At 46.0% G+C, this 19,262-nt stretch overlaps 2 protein-coding genes across 8 annotated transcripts in view; one reads left to right on the forward strand and one right to left on the reverse strand.

Moving 5' to 3' along the window:
* The window catches only part of TTC13 (tetratricopeptide repeat domain 13), an 83,436-nt gene extending 82,051 nt beyond the window's left edge, over positions 1 to 1,385 (reverse strand). For 6 of the 7 annotated variants that reach the window (XM_058696126.1, XM_058696125.1, XM_058696124.1 and 3 more), the window contains exon 1: positions 1,019 to 1,385. In XM_058696126.1, coding sequence (XP_058552109.1) covers positions 1,019 to 1,286 — 268 coding nt within the window. In that variant the 5' untranslated portion in view covers positions 1,287 to 1,385. The remainder of the gene's footprint in view (positions 1 to 1,018) is intronic. The other variant, XM_058696127.1, reaches the window with a different exon arrangement.
* ARV1 (ARV1 homolog, fatty acid homeostasis modulator) lies at positions 1,340 to 19,046 on the forward strand. Its single transcript, XM_058696128.1, has 5 exons — positions 1,340 to 1,770; positions 9,713 to 9,832; positions 12,328 to 12,481; positions 15,566 to 15,790; positions 16,674 to 19,046. Exons 1-5 carry the CDS (start codon positions 1,561 to 1,563, stop codon positions 16,814 to 16,816), a joined length of 852 nt encoding a protein of 283 aa, XP_058552111.1. The 5' UTR covers positions 1,340 to 1,560; the 3' UTR covers positions 16,817 to 19,046.
* The last annotated feature ends 216 nt before the right edge of the window (positions 19,047 to 19,262 follow it).

Raw genomic sequence — 19,262 nt, forward strand, 5'->3', positions numbered from 1 at the left:
CTTATTGTCTTCCCAGTTACACAATATTCAAGAACACAGCTGTCCAGGCTGCAAAAGCAACCAGCCAGCTTCTAGTGAATTAGGTAGACCCAGAGCTTTCAAAAGCAAGCCTTGAGGGAATTAGGGGGAAGAGGAAAAGGAAAGGAAGGGGAGGGGATTGAAGGGTGAAAAGATCCGATGGAAATGTCAAAACAAAAAACCACAAGCACGTATTTGCCCCTAAGGCATCTGCCACGACTTACTAAATTGGGGGCAAAAGCGCCCAACTTAATCAATGAGATGGCCTAGTTCCAATACCCCGGCTCTGACTTACACAGGCTGAAGGCCTGCGGGGCCCTCTTACTCACTGGGAGATACCGGACAGGTCACAGGTCACTCTTAAATAACTGGCAGCAAGATGTCATCGAGCAGATAAAATAGGCTTACTCTTGTCTTCCCTTCTTTCTTCCAGGGATCGAATTTGGAGAGATAATGTTTAATACAAGACATCAAACCCAGGTCAGAGAACCTGATTTCCAGGCCTAAGAAGGGCCAGACGACCCCCACTCCGGGCGCGGGCCCCCCACTGGGCCCGGTGCTCCTCCGTCCTTCCGTTTTCCCCTCCCTTGCTCCGGCAAGGGAGCACAGAGAGGCAACCGGCAACCGTGGGGCACAGAGAGGGAACCGGGGCTGCCCCAGGCCACTTGCCATCTCCTCCTCCACCCTTTCGACAATCGCTGCAACTCCGAAGAGACCGCCCTGGTCCCCAGGAACATGCTTCAGCTCTTTTCTCTATTCACCACCCTCCCCACGGCAGCTACCAGAGAAGGGCGCGCAGCGGCGTGGGTGCGAGCGGCGGGAAGCGGCCCCAGGATGACACCTCGCCGAGCCGGCTCCCCCAGGAGCACACGCCGCACCGCGGCCGGCGGCGGCGAGGCCCGGGCCGCCCGCACATCGGTCCCCGGGAGCCCGCCGTCCCCACGGCCCCGCCGTCCCCGCGGCCCCGGGCGACCCGGACGCCCGCCCGCCGCCCACTCACCGCCGCACTCGACCGAGTACTGGTCTCCCCAGTCCCCGGACTGCGGGCTGCAGCCGCCGCCTGCCTGGGCCTCCTGCTGCTGCCGATGCTGCAGCTCCTGCTTGAGCAGGGACAGCGGCGAGTAGTGCTCAGTGGCCAGCGCACCCGGGCGCGGCCCGACGGACAGGACCCCCAGCAACAGCAGCATCAGGACGCGCCGGGCGGCGTCCGCGGCGGCCACAGCGCCGCCCCAGCAGCAGTAGCAGCAGCAGCAGCCGGCAGGTGCCATCTTTCCTCAAGGCGCATGTGCGGCGGCCCTCGCCGCACGCTGCGGCCTCCCAGCCTTAACCCGCGGCGGGCAGGTGGGCCGTGGCAAGGGGGAGGGAAGGGGTGTGGCGTTGCCTGCTGGGAGTTGTAGTCCCAGCTCGGCCAGCCGCGAGTCCCCTTTCCGAGGCTGAGACTACGAATCCCAGCAAGCACCGCACGGTACAGGCTTTCCGGTCTGATGTCTGACGTCTTTCCCCGCCACTGAATCGGAAGTTCTCGGCTGCAGTTGCGTGGAAATGGGCACCGGTGGGCGGTATGGGCTACGGCCAGGCAAGGGCAACGCAGAAGGGGTGGTCGCGGGCAAGGGGCACACCGATGGGGTTGCAGCTACTCCCACTCCCACTGCTGCCTCGGCCTCTTGCCAGTACAGGTGCATCGAATGCAACCAAGAGGCCAAGGAGTTGTACCGAGACTATAACCACGGAGTGCTGAAGATAACCATCTGCGTGAGTTGTCAGGCGTGGGGTGTCCTGGGGAAGAAAATGGCGTGGCGGGATTTGGGGACCATGAGAGGCAGTGGGATATGTATGTCAGCGTTTTAGGGCAGAAAAGTCAACGAGTTTCAGGGTCCTGTAATACAGTCTTCAGTTTAATACTTGACATTCCTGTCCGGAGTCAGTCGAGCCTTTGCGGTTATCCATAGTGTTAAAGAACTCACTACCCTGCAGTGGTTTTCTCATACCCGTCGTGTTTGCTGGTGAGACCTAACGCGGCGGACGGATTCTCGAATGGAGATGGATGTAGGCGTTGTGCAGAGAAATTTAAAAATCGGATTATGTTGACATTTGAGTTTACGCCCAAACTCTTTAAGTTTTAGCTGTTCACCCTTGCACAGGTAAATGTTATCATCCATACACTCCATAACCTGTATTAAATTTTCCTAGAACACTTTATGTCGGGCTCATCCTTTGCGATGATCGAATGTATAGTTTGTGTTGTGTGCAAAGCACTAAGCTGGACGTTGATGACACAAAAACCAAAAATGACGAGTTAGCAGGACTTTTTATGTTTAAAAAGTCACAAAATTGGAGGTTCTTTTTGCGGTATTAGCAAAGAACCAGCCGCATAGTAGGCAGTCAATAGGTTTTTGTCCCATTTCTGATCTGATGATTTGCTAGTAATAATCCTCATTCGGAACACATGGCCTGGTGTTAATACACAGGGAGCAGACAAAGTAGGAACGTGTACCTATTTAATCTGTTGTCAGCCGACATTATCACTGTTCCTGTCTCAAGTGCTTTCCCTCACTTGGCAAAATTGCAACCCTGGTTGAGTCCAGCATATTGTCTGATCTGTCTCCTCACCCTTGCAGCTGTATTTCACTGAGGAAAAAGACACCTAAATTCATGACCACCAACCTCACGTAGCCCATGATATCATCTGACCATCACATTGCATTTCACTGATCCATGCACCATTCCCACAAACCTTTTCGCTCCTCAAGTTTCCCCACATATGCTGCCCTCTTTGCTAAAAAAAAAAAAAAAAGAAAAGAGGAGACCTTCCACAAGCTTTGCAACCACATAAATCCATTCCTAGCACCCTTTATTCATATGCTCTGTCTTCCCTGCTGTTAGGATGGATGAACTGTTCAGTATACCTGTCCAAAACCAATGTGCTCATGTGCACTAGATGCCCCTGTCGTCTTCCATTAGGGACATCTCTGTGACTATAATCTTCTGCTCTCCACTGGATCATTCCCACCGATACATGTACAGTCTTTCCTTAATTTAAACACACACACACACACACACACACACACAACTTGACTCCACTTCCTCCTTTGTTTGGGCTCCCACTCTTTTTCCCCTTCCCTTTGACAGCAAAAGTCCTTTAAGAGATATTTTTAATTGCTATCTCGATTTCCTTTCCTAGTTTCTCTTGAATCTTCTTCAGACACACTTTCTTCCCACCCAGCATTTCACTAGAAACTGTTCTTAAGATCACAGACCTCTACTTTGCTAAACCCAATAGTCTATTCTCAGTGAACTGTCAGCAACATTTGACCTTATTACTTTCCCCTGGACACGCTGCGTGCACTTGCCAGGACACCAGGCTCTTCCAGTTTTCTTACCTTGTTGGCTGTTTCCTCTCAATCTCCTTTCTGGTTCTGTGTCACCTGCCTCACCTCTTAGCCGTGAGGCTCAGTTCTTGGGCCTCTTCTCTGTCTACACACTCTCCTTTGAAGAGCTCATTCTGGCTCATGGCTTTAAAGACCATCTACACTTTGACAGTTCCCAAGTTTGAACCTCTAGCCTGAACCTCTTCCTTGAATTCCAGAACACAAATGTCCAACTGACGACTTGATTTCTCCAGTTGGATATTTCTAGTTATCTCAAACGTTCACAGTTAATGGCGGCTCTGCCGTGTTAGTTCCTAAGACCAAAAAAGTTTGGAGTCATCCTTGATTCCTTTCTCCCGCATTTATTTCCTTATTCGGGTGCTCGGCGGGTCCTGTTAATTCTGCCTTCAGATCGTGTTCAGAATCCACTGATTTTTCACCACCTCTGCTGCTACAGTGCTGGTCCATGCTGCCATCATGTCTCACCGGGATTATTGTCATAATTCTTAACCTGTAGCACCCTTGAACGTCTTGAGCCTCTTCACACAGGAGCCAAAGTGTTCTTCTTCAAATGTAAGTTAGACAGGGCGCCTGGGTGGCTCAGTCGATTAAGCATCTGAGTTGGGCTCAGGTCATGATCTCGTGGTTCACGAGTTCGAACCCCGCGTCGGACTCTGTGCCAACGGCTCGGAGCCTGGAGCCCACTTCCGATTCTGGGTCTGCCTCTCTCTCTGCCCCTCCCCCACTCACACTGTGTCTGTCTTTCTCACGAAAATAAATTAAAACATATAAAATTTTTTTTTAATGTAAGGTAGAGGAGCAACTGGCCGGCTCAGGCAGTAGAGCATGAGACTCCTCATCTCCAGATTGTGAGTGCAAGCTGCATGTTGGGCATGGCGCCTACTTAAAAAATAAATAAATAAATAATAAAATAAAATTGAAGTTTTCTCAAACTTCCCAGTGATTTTCCATCTCACTCAGAATTAAGGTCAGGATCCTTGCCCTGGTTTATAAGGCTCATGTAGTCTTGCTACTCTTCCATTATCCTACTGCAGTTTCATTGCCTCCTGATAGTTTTGTTATTGTTGTTGTTTTGGTTTTTTGGGGTTTTTTTTTTTTTTTTGAGAGGGAGAAAGAGAGGATCCCAAGCAGGTGCCATGCTGTCAGCATGGAACTCAACACATGGCTCAGTCCCACCACCATGAGATCATGACCTGGGCCAAAATCAAGAGTTGGATGCTCAACCAACTGGAGGCAGGCACCCCTGCCTCCAGATAGCTCTTAAACCAGGCAAGTTCCTTCCTCAGGGCCTTTGTACTGTGCCTGGAACACTCTTCTGTCAGGATCTGACATGGCTGATTCCCTCACCTCCTTCAAGTATTTTTATTGGCCTCTCAGAGAGGTCTATTCTGACCACCCTATTACAAATTGTGGTTCCCCCTGCCAGGTCTGGTATGCCTTATCACTTCTCCCTGCATTATCTTTCCCATAGCACCTATCATCTTTGAATATTCTGTAAAACTGACTTATTTGTTATTTATTGCTTGTCTCTTCCCGCTGAAATACAAGCTACACAAGAGATTACATATAATTTATTCATTAATGTAGCTAGATCATCCAGAACAGTGCCTAACACATAGTAAGTATGCAATAAATATTTGTTGAATGAACGAGCCATTTCTATGTTTTTAGATAGTGATATCCTTGGCCATCCTAGTACAAAGGGAGAGAATAGTAAGTTATATGGGATCTAAACTTAATAATTTTTGGACTGGCACAATTAAGTCATCTGTCTTAAAGATGACAACCACATAACCATCTAACTGAAGTTAGTAATCTTTAATAATATAATATATATAACAAATTATTATATATAATATAAATTAATCTCTATTTTTTAAAATTCTTGGCATTAAACTAACAAAATCCTTTTCCTAATCATCAGATGCTGGCTTCTCTATACCTTATTTATGGAAAGTAATTTTATGGAAAATAATTATTGGATAGCTGTTTAGGTCAGCCGCTACACCCTCGTCTGGCTCCCCACCCGTTCCCCCAACATTGCCCCCTCTCACCTAGGAGACAGATTATAGAATTATATTTGGGGTAATGAATGGTGGTACAGTACATTATTGTACACAGCCATTTCCTGATGAGATAAGAGTGGGTAATCTCCTTTATCGTGATGATGCATAGTAATATGCATAGTAGCATTATTTTTTTTAATTTTTTTTTTTTAATGTTTATTTATTTTCAAGAGAGACAGAGTGTGAACAGGGGAGGGGCAGAGGGAGGGAGACACAGACTCCGAAACAGGCTCCAGGCTCCGAGCCATCAGCCCAGAGCCCGACGCGGGGCTCGAACCCACAAACCGTGAGATCATGACCTGAGCCGAAGTCGCACACTTAACCGACTGAGCCACCCAGGCGCCCCTGCATAGTAGCGTTATTTAGGGAAAATCACTTCGTTGATGCTGGACTCTGGAAATTAAATTGCAAAATAATTTTTTAAAGGCCCTCCAAGTCGTGAGAGTAAAAAGTAAACAGTTCTTACACATCAGGCTATTTGTTCTGGAAAAATAGCCACAGTTGCTATAAGCTGGTGACTCACGCATGCTTCGGTCCCTTAGCTACCAGCAGTATACTCAGCCTGATCTCCTACCTGTATTTCTCATTGTTACCTCCCTTCCCTTTGTTCTTATGTCTCCAGTGCTGCCCCCTGCAGCTTGCCCCTGTCTCCCGAGTTTTTCTCCATCTAATGGAAGCATGTCACTTGCTTTCAGCCACTCCCTCTCCTTCAGCTTTTCACGGTTTCTTATAAGTAGGCTTAAAGATACAGTGCTTTTGACATCCTATAGTGCCCGGATTGTTTTGTGTGCTCAGATACTTGATAGGTTCATGATGGTAACAAGACAAGACTCCATTGAGATCCTCACAAGTTTGAGTTCTGTTCAGTGCGAACAGTATGGAGCCTCCACCCTTACATGCTGGATGCAGAGATGGATGAGAGGGTATCCTAACCCTGAAGAGCTTCAAGTCTAGGGGCCTCCAGTTTTAAGATACATGTTTTGCTGATTGTGGAGCTAAAATGGAACAGGTTTGAGAATGAGTGGGGAAGGGGACGGCCCTAGAGATGATGGGGAGGAAGAAGCAGCAAGAACGTTCATAAAATATTGGCCAGCTTATATGCTGAAGGAGAGGTGATTTCCCAGGGCACTGAAGAACATAGCAGCAGAAAGTAATTCGTATCCATGGTAACAGAGGTGGCGGAAATATCTGCGTTTCTGGGATGTGCATAGTCCCTTGTGCTTACAGATTTCTCAGAGGACAACTTTCTCTTTCGAGATACTCGTCCAGTCAGTAGTAAAGGGAGCGGAACGATTTTGCCAGAGTAAGAAAACATAATCTAAACGTAGCCGCCTGCCACTAGGATGTTTTACTGTGTGTCTGTTTTGTGCCTGTGTGGGTTTCCTCCTTGCATTCAAGGTGGAGGGAGCCCTCGTGGGAGAAGCAAGGTAGCAGAGGCAGAACAAGGACAAATTAGGCTTAACCTGATAGGGAGGGAACCAGTGGGCGCTAATGAACTTTCAGTGCTTGTAAAATACTCAGAATGCTAGGAAGGGAAGGTGGGCGTAGCACATCACAGGGCACGTGACACCAGGAGCCGCCCCTCCTATGGGGATTCTTGTCACCCTGTGTCCCTTCCATTGTAGTGTTTGCAGTAGCGTGCTTATGCGTCCTCTTCTAAACTATAAGGTCCTTGAGGATAGGGACTGACATCTCAAGGGGAGTTTCTAGCATCCTGGAAGTGCCTGGTCCATAAAAATGGCTGGGAGAGCTGTTGCAATGAACACTGTGGCCCCGACAGACACATCTGTCGGCCAAGTGATTGTAAAAGGGAAAACTGGGCTGCTGTCTTCTGCCACTTCCTCCCAAAAATTGTCCAAATCCTGGCTCAGCTCGACTTGCACTGCCGCCTCCATACGTACGGGTTTTAGGAAACTTTTTTTTAAAGTTTTATTTGTTTATTCTTGGGGGGGAGAGAGAGAGAGAGAGAGAGAGAGAACAAGCAGGAAGAGAGAGAGAGAACAAGCAGGAAGAGAGAGAGAGAACAAGCAGGAGAGGGAGAGGGGCAGAGGGAGAGAGAATCCCAAGCAGGCTCCATGCTGTCAGTGCAAAACCTGACATGGGACTCGAACCCATGAATCGGGAGATCATGACCTAAGCTGAAACCAAGAGGCAGTCACTTTTTTTTTTTAATTTTTTTTTTAACGTTTTTATTTATTTTTGAGACAGAGAGAGACAGAGCATGAAGGGGGGAGGGGCAGAGAGAGAAGGAGACACAGAATCGGAAGCAGGCTCCAGGCTCTGAGCCATCAGCCCAGAGCCTGACGCGGGGCTGGAACTCACGGACCACGAGATCCGTGAGATCGTGACCTGAGCTGAAGTCGGACGCTTAACCGACTGCGCCACCCAGGCGCCCCAAGAGGCAGTCACTTAACCCACTGAGCCACCCAGGTGCCCTTGAGGGAACTTGGACAGAGATAAGACCCTTGACCAGCCAGCGGTTCCATTTTACGATGGAATAGTATCTCCCGGTGTTGCAGTGTTGTTTGTAGAGAGGAGGTGTTTTGCCCAGGGGCAGCACAGGCAGGGTGTCTAGAAAACAGCTCTTCGTCATGAATATAGGATGTCTGATTCCGCGGCTTCTGTCTAGACACTGGCTTACTCTTTGCCCAGCTGAAAAACTGTGAAATCGTTAACATCTTATGCCTCGGTGTGATTAGGTGTATTTAAATGAGGTAATAGCACGTCTCTCTTCATTGGTTCACTTGATGACTTAAAAACATACGCGTTTCTTGTAAATGACACGAATGAAGTGGAGAAACTCTTTCAGTCGGAAGTGGTTTTTCTTTACCTTTGGAATGTGGGGTTGATATCTTTCAACGCCCTTCGTTTTTTTCCCCTAGCACTTTGATGTAATTAAAAGGCCATCCCAGTATGTTTGCATATCCATCACTTCCATTTTTATTTTATCTTTTCAGAATTTCAAAATGTTTTATGTTTGAATTGTAGCTATTAGAACAGTTGCCTTAACTCAACTTTGTAACTAAAACTCTTTGAAATGTCACATTTCTAATGAGCTTGTTCTCTTTTTTAAAATATTTTTTATTAAAAAAAATTTTTTTGATGTTTATTTATTTTTGAGAGAGAGAGCATACATGCGGAAGGGGCAGAGAGAGGGGGGACAGAAGATCCAAAGCGGGCTCTGCTGACAGCAGAGAGCCCCATGTAGGGCTCAAACTCACGGACCGTGAAATCATGACCTGACGCTTAACAGACTGAGCCACCCAAGCACCCCTCTGATGAGCTCGTTCTTGTACACCTGTTTTATGTGTTCTGCCGGTGTTCAACTTTGATAACATTGTAATCACCTGTGTCCAAAAAAGTTAATGTAGTAGGAATTACTGAGAGCCCAGGTGTCTTGCTTCCGGTAACCTGGAACCAAGCTGCACCCCATTTGCTTATGTATAGCTCAACATTTTCCAGCGTCTTCACCATTGTTCATCACAGAGAAAGAGCATTTTCCTCCCATATTCTCAATGTTAATTGGAGGGGGGGGGGAAGAAAAGAGCTTCTCAGTATCTGCCACATTCTTTACTTGCTTTTAGCTCTCAGAATCTCCGCGTGCAGGCTTACTTCTCTGAACCCCTTTCTCCAAGTCATGTTTCAAGAACCGCAGAGTTGGTGGCCATCTAGCCAATAGGCAACAGTTTATCAATGGAAGTACGTTATAAATGTATTTCTTTATTTTATAACAAGTCCTACAAAGTGAAAGCATTTTCTGGGATACTTTTCTGCCTAATCCAGTCTTTAAATCAAATATTTTTGGGGCGCCTGGGTGGCTCAGTTGGTTAAGTGTCCGATTTTAGCTCAGGTCATGATCTCGCTATTTCATGAAGTCAGGCCCCACGTCGGGCTCTGTGCTGACAGGTCAGAGCCTGGAGCCTGCTTTGGATTCTGTGTCTCCCTCTCTCTCTGCCCCTCCCCTGCTCATGCTCTGTCTCTCTCTGTCTCATAAATAAAAACATTAAGAAAATATTTTTTAAAAAAGATTACTATTTCTAGCCTAGAAGATTGCATTTAGTCATTTCTGAAACCAGAGCTTATGTGAACATTTTGTATCTGAAGAGAAGTTAATTTAAATAAATGCTGACATGTCCTTATTGCTATACAAGTCCAAAATAGACTCTACTAGTTCAGAATCCTTTAAGATTTCAGAATGTATGAGTTTGCTTGTTCTAATATTATCTTGCATTATTTCAGAAATCCTGCCAGAAACCTGTAGACAAATATATCGAGTATGATCCTGTTATCATCTTGATTAATGCTATTTTATGCAAAGCCCAGGCCTACAGACATATTCTTTTCAATACGAAAATAAACGTAAGTTGTGCTAATTTTTTTATTTTCTAATTTTACTTGATAATGCTCTTGCATTTTTAAAGAATAATTTGAACGGAATTAAAGAACATTATTTTAAAAAGAAAGTCTATTAAGCATGGGTCTTTTATCTCAACAGTGTCTGGAAATTTCTAGAAATAGCAGGCATTGATAAACAAGGCACACAATGTTTAGTGAATATTTAAGAATACACTCACTGGGAGGAAGTTGAAAAACTATAATCTATATTGCCTTTTAGTGGGTTTCCTTTTGAAACAGATACCAGTTATTTCTACCAGAATAAAATTAAGTATATCCAGGTAAGGAGAGAAATATAGCTAGAGGAAGTAAGCGACCATTAAAAGAGAAATATTTTAATACAATGTATTACATTTTATATCCTATTGAGGGAATTCCTTCCCCTCCCCCACGTTAAATAACCAGGGCAGAAACTAATTTGACAATAAATTTCATATATTGAAAAAAAATAAAAAATAAAAATAAAATAAATAAAAATAAATAACCAGGGCAGTTTTTAAATTGCTAGAGCATTGATTCCCAAACTTTGGTACACAATGGAATCACCTGGGAGAGAGAGGGTGGATAGCAGTTCATCCTTCCAAGCCGAGGCCTCACCCAGAATCAGTTACATCAGAATCTTTGGGGATGAGTTCAGGCATCAGTATTTCTTAAAACCCCCAGGTAATTCTGAAGTGCAGCCAGGAGAACCACTGTGCCAACTAGAAGAACCTCAGAAGCCCACACTGATACCTATCCTGGGACTGCATTGCATTTTCACACACTTTCTTTTCCCCACTTTATATTGATATAGAAAGTCCAATGGGTAATGGGTTTTATTTTATTTTTTAAAGTTTATTTATTTTGAGAGAGTGAGGGGCAGAGAGAGAGAGAGGGACAGAGAATCCCAAGCCGGCTCCACACTGTCAGCACAGAAACCTGAGGCAAGGCTCAAACTCCCAAACCGTGAGATCATGACCTGAGCTGAAACCAAGAGTTGGACACTTAACCGACTGAGCCACCCAGGCACCCCAGGAGAAACGTGTTGTAAAAAGCCAGTTCTTGTTACCTGATAATTTTTATTTTTGCCAAAATTTCAGACTCTTTAGAACTTGCAGCTTTAAAAATTTCTACCTTTTAATTACTGTTTTTTCCATATATTAATTGACACTCATCCAGCATAGGGCCATTTTTTAAAAATATGTGTTCAGAACAGATGTGGGCGAGGACGGGGAGAAAGAGGATCTCTTTTGTACTGCTGATGGGAATGCAAACTGGTGCAGCCATTCTGGAAAGCAGTATGGAGGTTCCTTGAAAAATTAAAAATAGAAATACCCTATGACCCCGCAATTGCACGACTAGGTACTTACCCAAGGGATACAGGTGTGCTGTTTCGAAAGGGCACATGCACCCCAGTGTTTATAGAAGCACTATCAACAGTAGCCAAAGAATGGAAAGAGCCCAAATGTCCATCGATGGAGGAATGGATAAAGAAGATGTGGTACATATATACAATGGAGTATTACTCGGCATTCAAAAAGAATGAAATCTTGTCATTTGCAACTACGTGGATGGAACTGGAGGGTATGATGCTAAGCAAAATTAGTCAGAAAAAGACAAATATCATGATTTCACTCACATGAGGAATTTAAGAGACAAAACAGGTGAACATAAGGAAAGGGAAGCAAAAGTAATATAAAAACAGGAAAGGGGATAAAACATATAGACTCTTAAATACAGAGAACAAACAGAGGGTTGCTGGAGGGGTTCTGGGAGGGGGGATGGTCTAAATGGGTAAGGGGCATTAAGGAATCTACTCCTGAAATCAGTTGTTGCACTATATGGTAACTAACTTGGATGTAAATTAAACAATAAATTAAAAAATAAAATAAAATAAATAAAAGTAAACATTTTTAAAATACATAAAACTTAAAAATAAATAAATAAAATAAAAATAAAAATTTATGTTCAGACTAGTAGTTTCCTATGTGGTATGATGGAATCTTCAGGTTAAAATGTGTTCTCATTGCTGCTTCTGCCTATCCACGAGTCACATGAATTCTGTGCTTGCTTCTGTGTATAGGACAGATGCTGAAAATAGAGTGTGAAGGGTGAACTACTCTTTAGAGCGGTATTTCTTAGCGAAGGGCATACATCAGAATCCCGCCTTGCCCCCAGGACTGTTTCCAAATTGCATGTGTAGGATTTACTTCCCAAGATTCTGAGTCAGGACTGGGGCCTCGACATTTGCAATCTGAAAAGTCTCCCCTTGTGATTCTGATGGTCATTGCTGATGAGGAGCCATCGGGTTTACAGGCAACACAATTACACGCTTAACCGGGCAGTCCTGAATTTGAAAAGCTGTGGGATGGGAGGTTCTTCAAAACCGCAAGTACTTAGCTACGTCTGTGCCTACTCGGTATTACGTGTAATTAGGTGTTTCTCTACCCAGTAAATGGCATTGTCTTTTTGACTACCAGATGCACGGGAAACTCTGCATATTTTGTTTGCTTTGCGAAGCGTACCTGAGATGGTGGCAGCTTCAAGATTCAAACCAGAACACTGATCCCGACGACTTCATCAGATATGCCAAGGAGTGGGATTTCTATAGAATGTTCGCAATTGCTTCTCTAGGTACGAAGAAGCCACGCTTTCTGTTCTCAGCCAACTAGTCCCCACTATTCTGATCACAAGTGAAGTGGGTGGGCTTAATCATTGGTAAGAGGAGGGGGTTAACATAGGACTTGAGACTTAAACGTTCAGCTCTACTGCTAAGCTGCTAGATGAGTTTGTCTAAATTATGTGCTCGCTTGCTTTTTTATTTGTTATACACATCTGCTATGGAAATGGTTAGGTTTATCAGATTAGAGAGTTTCGTAAAATATGTCGAGGCATACCATCGTCGATAAAATTCTTTTTTTTTTTTTTTAAACGTTTTATTTATTTTTGAGACAGAGAGAGACAGAGCATGAATGGGGGAGGGGCAGAGAGAGAGGGAGACACAGAATCGGAAGCAGGCTCCAGGCTCCGAGCCATCAGCCAAGAGCCCGACGCGGGGCTCGAACTCACGGACCGCGAGATCGTGACCTGAGCTGAAGTCAGACGCTTAACCGACTGAGCCACCCAGGCACCCCGATAAAATTCTTAAATTTACTTTCTGATTGTCCAGTTGAAAGACTCCCCAGGGGCGCCTGGGTGGCTCAGTCGGTTGAGCGGCCGACTTCAGCTCAGGTCATGATCTTGCAGTCCGGGAGTTCGAGCCCCGCGTCGGGCTCTGTGCTGACAGCTCAGAGCCTGGAGCCTGTTTCCGATCCTGTGTCTCCCTCTCTCTCTGACCCTCCCCCGTTCATGCTCTGTCTCTCTCTGTCTCAAAAATAAATAAATGTTAAAAAAAAAAAAAAAAAAACTTTAAAAAAAAAAAAAGAAAGACTCCCCAGGTCTCATCTTTATTAAAACAGACTGATAATTGCCAGACCTTATCCAATGTGTTGTGCTAATTGCATTGAACTCATGCAACCTGTTTAATAGGGAAAACTTGTTCTTTCTCTGACTGCATTCAGGAAAAGTGACTCCTGTCCCAAGTTCCTTAAGTTCAAGGAACTGCTTTTCTCCAGAGTTCGAGTTTGTGACTGAGGTCAGAATTGTGTTGAATTAATTTCTGCCACTGTTTTCTTACTTACAGGCTTCCATGCTCTGCTTCTAAAACTCTTTGATTATAATGAAATATTGTTTTAGCAATATTGAGTCTCCGGTGCACTGCAGTGTCATATCCCTGGACTGTGTGTCCTCTTTTGTCCCATTTTCTTCTGTTTGTTCTCACTTCCTTGGTCCTCTCATCCGTTTCTGAGGTTTTAAAATTTACATTTTAAGAATTCGCAAACGTATATAATAATATTAAAAACATCCTTGAGAACGTTGCCTACGCCAGGAACTAGAACCTAATGTAATTTTAAGCTTTAAAGCAAAACCTCTTAAAATTTCTGAGGATAAGCTCCTGTGTGTCCGTAATTTTTAATATAAAAAATAAACCAGGCTTATTTTCAAATAGTTCAGAATTGCTGTAGCACCTACTCTATAGTGGATATTTTGACACTCAGAAATTTTTTCTACTGTTACTTTTTTAATCCACTATTAGGTTCTGACCCCCTAAAATAGGTTATTAAAAAATGCCCTACATAAATATAGCATTTTATAATTTAAACACTGCTTTTACGATTTTATCAACTTAATGTTCACAACCATCCTCTTTGGTAGATAGGTTAGGTTCTCCCGTGGAGACATAGAAGGAGGAAGGCAATGATTTCCCCAAAATCCCACCGCAGGTTAGGTCAGCACTGAGACAGGTGGCTCCCCGGGCTCCCCATCTGGTGTTTTCTCCGTGCAGCACTCTGTAGGCAGGGGAAGTCCTCCTGAACCCGGCTGATCCATGAAAGCCTCATAGTATCTGCCTTGTGAAAGACTGTGCAGAGCCCAAGGGCTGGTGCAAACACATAAATCTCTGAAGTTCTGAGTTAGATAGATGTGGAGGTTATCTGGTCCACCCTTCTCTCTAGTGCTAGAAATCCTTCCCTCAGCTCTGCAAAATGATCTAGCTTTGTTTGAGTATCTCCAGCCACAGGAAACAACCCACTATTAGATCGTTCTTGTTGTTAAGGAATTCTTTGTTGCTTTTATTACTTTCTTGGTCCAAATCTGAGGCTATAAGATCAGCCTATTTGAGCAGGTCTTTGCAGTTGACAAGCCCTTGGTGTCCCTGTCATGTAGGTCAACCGGCCAAAATTATTTTTGATTCTAATCACCTATGTTTGGAACCTCTTTAGTTTGACTCTGTTTGGTTATAAAACATTTTAGGAAGGATACAGTTGTCTCTCCTATAAGATGACACGTGTTCCAGAAAAACCAGATTCTGCAGAAACCTACATAACATAGCTTATGGGAAAAAATAGAATTAGGGACAGATCACTCAAAATGTATGCAGCTGGGTAATCAGAGGACTAAGAGTCTGAATAAAAATAATACCACAGTTAAAAGAAATGTTAAAATCCTAGTTAATGGGACTAGAACAGCCCATGCTCTGTTCTGTGGACCCAGTGGAACTGTGGCTTCTTCTGTACTGGACTCTGTCTATGAATACTTTCTGGAAGGATAAGGAATTGCACTCAGAAAGCTTGTTAACATGAATTAAGGAAGTTTTAAATTTAGATAACAGTATTCAAAATCTTGTAGATACTAGGTACTCAATAAATCGTGGAAGAATGAGCGAAGAAAAACATCTTCATATGCAATTCTTAGGCTGGGTCCTGTCTTTCGGACTTAAAAAAAAAAAACCTCCATATTCCTGTATTATTCTTTCTTTGGAGGCCTCGAACACTGAAAATACCTAAACAGAGTCTTACTTCCTAGAAAGAACTTCAGAGAGCTGATGATCACAATCCTAACGGACTGACTTTTGCTTCGGTGGGTGATGAAATACTCCACGAAAGAACTGTTGAACTATGTTTCTGAAATCATACCAGCAGGATTTGACACAAAAGGCAGGGGCTTATTTAAAAAAAAAAAAAAAAAAAAGGAGGGAGGAAAAAGAAAATTTGATCTCGATAAAGCAATTCTAATGAAGTCAGCCGGTAAGTTGTATTTTGGAATTGTGGCTTATTTGGTTTTAGAGAGATATGGTTCAGATAGGGACATTCATGTGTTTGTCCTCCGTTCCCTCCTTAGAACAAGCTGCCTTTTTTACTGGCATCTTTACTTTCCTGTGGGTAGAACGACCGACGACAGCGAAAAAAAAGTCCGACTTCATTTTGCTGCTGAAAGCATTATTGTTGTCGAGCTACGGAAAACTCTTGCTGATTCCAGCCGTCATTTGGGAGCACGACTACACATCCCTGTGCCTCAGACTCATCAAAGTATTTGTCCTTACATCCAATTTTCAGGCAATCAGAGGTATGTTTATGTTCTATTCCGTCTCCTCCGCTTTCAGCCCACACACAAGCTTAAAGCCTTGCACCTCCGACACGCTCTTGCCAAACCTGTTAAACTCTGGAATTCTTCATAGAATAATAACAGGGCCTGGCACTCCTCTAATGCCTTATTCAGAGCGCATAGTCGGTATTTGTTCACGTTAACCACGTGGTATTTTTTAGTTCTCAAAATGCCTTCATGTGCAACATCTCAGTGCCATGGGGTTAGTAGGGCAGCCGTCGTTAACCTCCGCTTTGCGGATGACTTGTACGTGGCGGGGCAGTCGTCAAGCCAGGAAGCACAGCTCCTACCACACCAAAGAAGGGATGAGCCGCCTTGGGGGTCTTCATTTTCCCCATCCATTGTGAGAACGAAGGGTTATTTTATTTTTTTTATTTTTATTTTTTTTCCGATGTAAAAGCAAAAGAGCCTTTATTCGAGCTAGCTCGAGCTCAATCCCCCCGAAGGGTTATTTTAAATGAGCCTGCTACCTGATACCTTTTATCGTAATGCTTACTGTTAAACGGAGAGTCTCCGGGTTGGTTTGTTTTTGTTTTGTTTTGTCGATCTCTTTATAACCTTAAAATCTGTTCTGAATTTTCTCCCTCAGTATTCATGGAAATCTGTGTCTTGATTTCAGGAGGAGAAACTTCGTGGGTTTGTTATCGGCACATGCTTTGTTTCTCTCCAGAGGTCCGTAGATTTTAAAAAAGTGGGAAAGGATACCAGCACCAATTAATAAGAACAAATAGAGATTTTTCTCAAAAACAGCTTTACAAAAGAGTTCCATTCAGAATGCCACGTACTTTACATGCTGACATCACTTAAACTCTTAAGGACTTACTAGTTGTCTGTTCTTTTCCAGTGACCCTGAATATCAGCCGAAAGCTCTCCTTTCTGGCCATCGTGAGTGGCTTACTGGTGGAAAGCACCATGGTCTACTTCTTCCAGAGGATGGAATGGGACGTGGGAAGTGATTGCACCATCTATAAATCTCAAGACTTTTGAAGAGGGTACAAAAGCCTCTTAGCATTCACACACTCAGACGGGCGTCCTCCTCAAATGAGACCAACGTCATCGCAGAATCCGTAGATGCCCTTACGTGACCCAGCCCCTGACTGCCTCTGGGTCACCTCGGCCGCCCCCCTCGAGGACTTCAGTGCACATCTCTCTGGGTCCTTCACTTTAGGTCAAGGACATCCACATCCGTGCTTTGCTGCTTCCTGGGGCCCTATTCCCCGCCTCTCTGACACCGGCACGCCATGTCGCTTGTAGCGGGACCTGACTCCGAAATCTGCCCCATTGGCCGCTGTCCCCCCCCACCCCGCCCCAGTCCCTCGTCCTCCCTTCCACGGTCCCTGCTGTGGGCTGCCTCTTCACCTTCCCTCGACCTCCACTTCTGACCGGCCTTGCTTCGCTTTTTACCCACCTGCAAATGTAGGCAGCTGCCGATTCATCCCCATTAGTCCCCGAAACCCATCAGCTCCTTGCCTTTCTGCCGGCCGCGCCTCATTCGAGCCGTTGGGGTGAGTCCGCGGCCGTCTTCCCTACGAGGCCAGCGCTGCGCGTGCACAGAGCCTCAGCTGGACCTCCGTGATGCCCCTCTGCCTTCGTGGTCACCTCCAGTGAACCTCCCCCACGCTCCTCCCTCCCGCGTCTGCCCTCCCGTTGCTGAGAGTCAAGCTGGTTACGCTATTGCTAGAGCTTTGTTCCTTCTTCAGCTCAAAACTCGTTTAGTCGCCTGCCTTCTTCCCTCCTTCCCTCCCTCTGGTCCTGGACCCATGCTTGTCTTCCTCTCTGGGCTGTTTGCTCCCTGGAAGCGTCCTTCCCCACCCCCCCCCCCCCCACGCCAGGTCACAGTCAGGCTCCAGCCCACAGCCTGGCCCTCCCTGCAGCCTGTGCTGGCTGCGGGGGGCCTGGAGCAGACCCAGAGGCCGGTTTGGGGGTGGGGGTGCAGGCAGCGAGGGAAGCCCAAAAGTGGCAGGAGAGCACCCCAGGTCCGAACCTTCTCCACTGCGGAAAGGCCATCCTCCCTCCTGTGACCTCAGTCTCCCCTCATGCTCAGCCAATGCTCTTCCTTTCCAGGTCTTCAGACACAGCTCTTTTCATTGTCCTCTCCCGTGCCCTGGCTGCTTCTCTGCAAACCGTACACGCATAGCTCTCTGTTCTAGAACAACTGGTCAAGCCTGCTTCTTCACCACCTTTCCTCTTTGTAAGACATACTTTCTCCCATAGTCTCCTGACTCTGCCCTCCTAAAAATCAGGGGGAAGCCAGTTGCCAGGTCTTTGTCAGACTCCTCCCTTAGCTCTGCTCTGGAAGCTCACCCAGAGCCCCTCCTTCTGAGACCCTCCCCGTTCCGTCGGTCTTTTGTTCACTGGCTTCCCAGCCCCGGGACTCTGACCTCAGCTTCTCTCCTCTCTCTTGCCGTTCACGTTCAGCTCCCAGGACATAGGCTTCCCAGACCCAGCACCTCCAGCTTGCCCCTCTGCCCGCTCTCTCTGCCCGTCCACTGCCTCCCAGGCAGTGCCAGCACAGCCCCGCCTTTCCCTCTGAAGCTGAACTCCCATCTCACCGCCCTGTACCCACCCAAACAGAATCCTTGCCCGAAGCTTTTCTCTGGAAATGTCCCTTTTCACTCAGACTCCGGGTCAGCTCTTGTCTCCTGCCCCAAAGGTTACAACAGCCTCCTCCCAGGCCCTCCACCCAGACCGGCGCCACGCACCGTGGTGGCGTCCCTCCGTGTCTGTCATCGTCTCTTACTGCTGACCCTGGAGGTTCTTGTCTCTTCCTGAGGAACGACTTTGTGTGTTCTCTTAGCATAAGCGTGGTCCTCAATGTTCCGGTCCCAGTTCGTTCTCCGCAGACGTGTTCCTACCCCCATCTTCAATTACAGCCTCTGCACTTCCCCATATGTCTTCTGCTCTCCCCGGGGCCTGGAGTGGCCTCATCTCTGCCCAACCAGATAGAGTCGGTCATCTTGGCTTCTCTGTGGAAGGAAGGCTTTCCAAAAACTCGAGTCTGTGGGCTCACTCCCGTTGACCCCCTCCCCCCCCCCAGGGCCCAGCCCAGCACCACAGCGGTCGTAGCCAGGATTTCCGGAGACTGTTCTGGTCCTCCTTCCCCAGGTGCTTCCACTTGTCACGCGATCCACTGTAATTTCCAGTCAGGAAAACAAAGTCACCTGCCTCGCAACCGTTTGAAAACCATTGTCCTCCTATTACGTTACCTCATGTTTTATATTGTCCACATCTTCTATTCCGATTCCAAGCGTTTATGCCTGACTCCCCCAGCCTGGGTAAAAGGTTGGTTCTGGGAGAGACTGGGTGGTTTATACATGAGGAAACAGCATGTTTCCCAAAGTACAGGGCCTGCCCCAAGAAGAATTTGTGGAGTTGATTTTGAGCAGAATGTGTCACCCTACATACTTCTTTTACTGCCCCCAGTTGTGTTCTT

Source organism: Neofelis nebulosa, chromosome 13 (assembly GCF_028018385.1).
Source record: "Neofelis nebulosa isolate mNeoNeb1 chromosome 13, mNeoNeb1.pri, whole genome shotgun sequence".
In the NCBI taxonomy this organism is placed as follows: domain Eukaryota; kingdom Metazoa; phylum Chordata; class Mammalia; order Carnivora; family Felidae; genus Neofelis; species Neofelis nebulosa.

Excerpts from the sequence above, each read along its gene's own strand:
- ARV1 (XM_058696128.1), top strand. The coding sequence starts at position 1,561 with ATGGGCACCGGTGGGCGGTATGGGCTACGGCCAGGCAAGGGCAACGCA. Across the intron at positions 9,833-12,327 it reads TTTTCAATACGAAAATAAAC|ATGCACGGGAAACTCTGCAT; the intron begins GTAAGTTGTGCT and ends TTTGACTACCAG. Across the intron at positions 15,791-16,673 it reads CAATTTTCAGGCAATCAGAG|TGACCCTGAATATCAGCCGA; the intron begins GTATGTTTATGT and ends GTTCTTTTCCAG.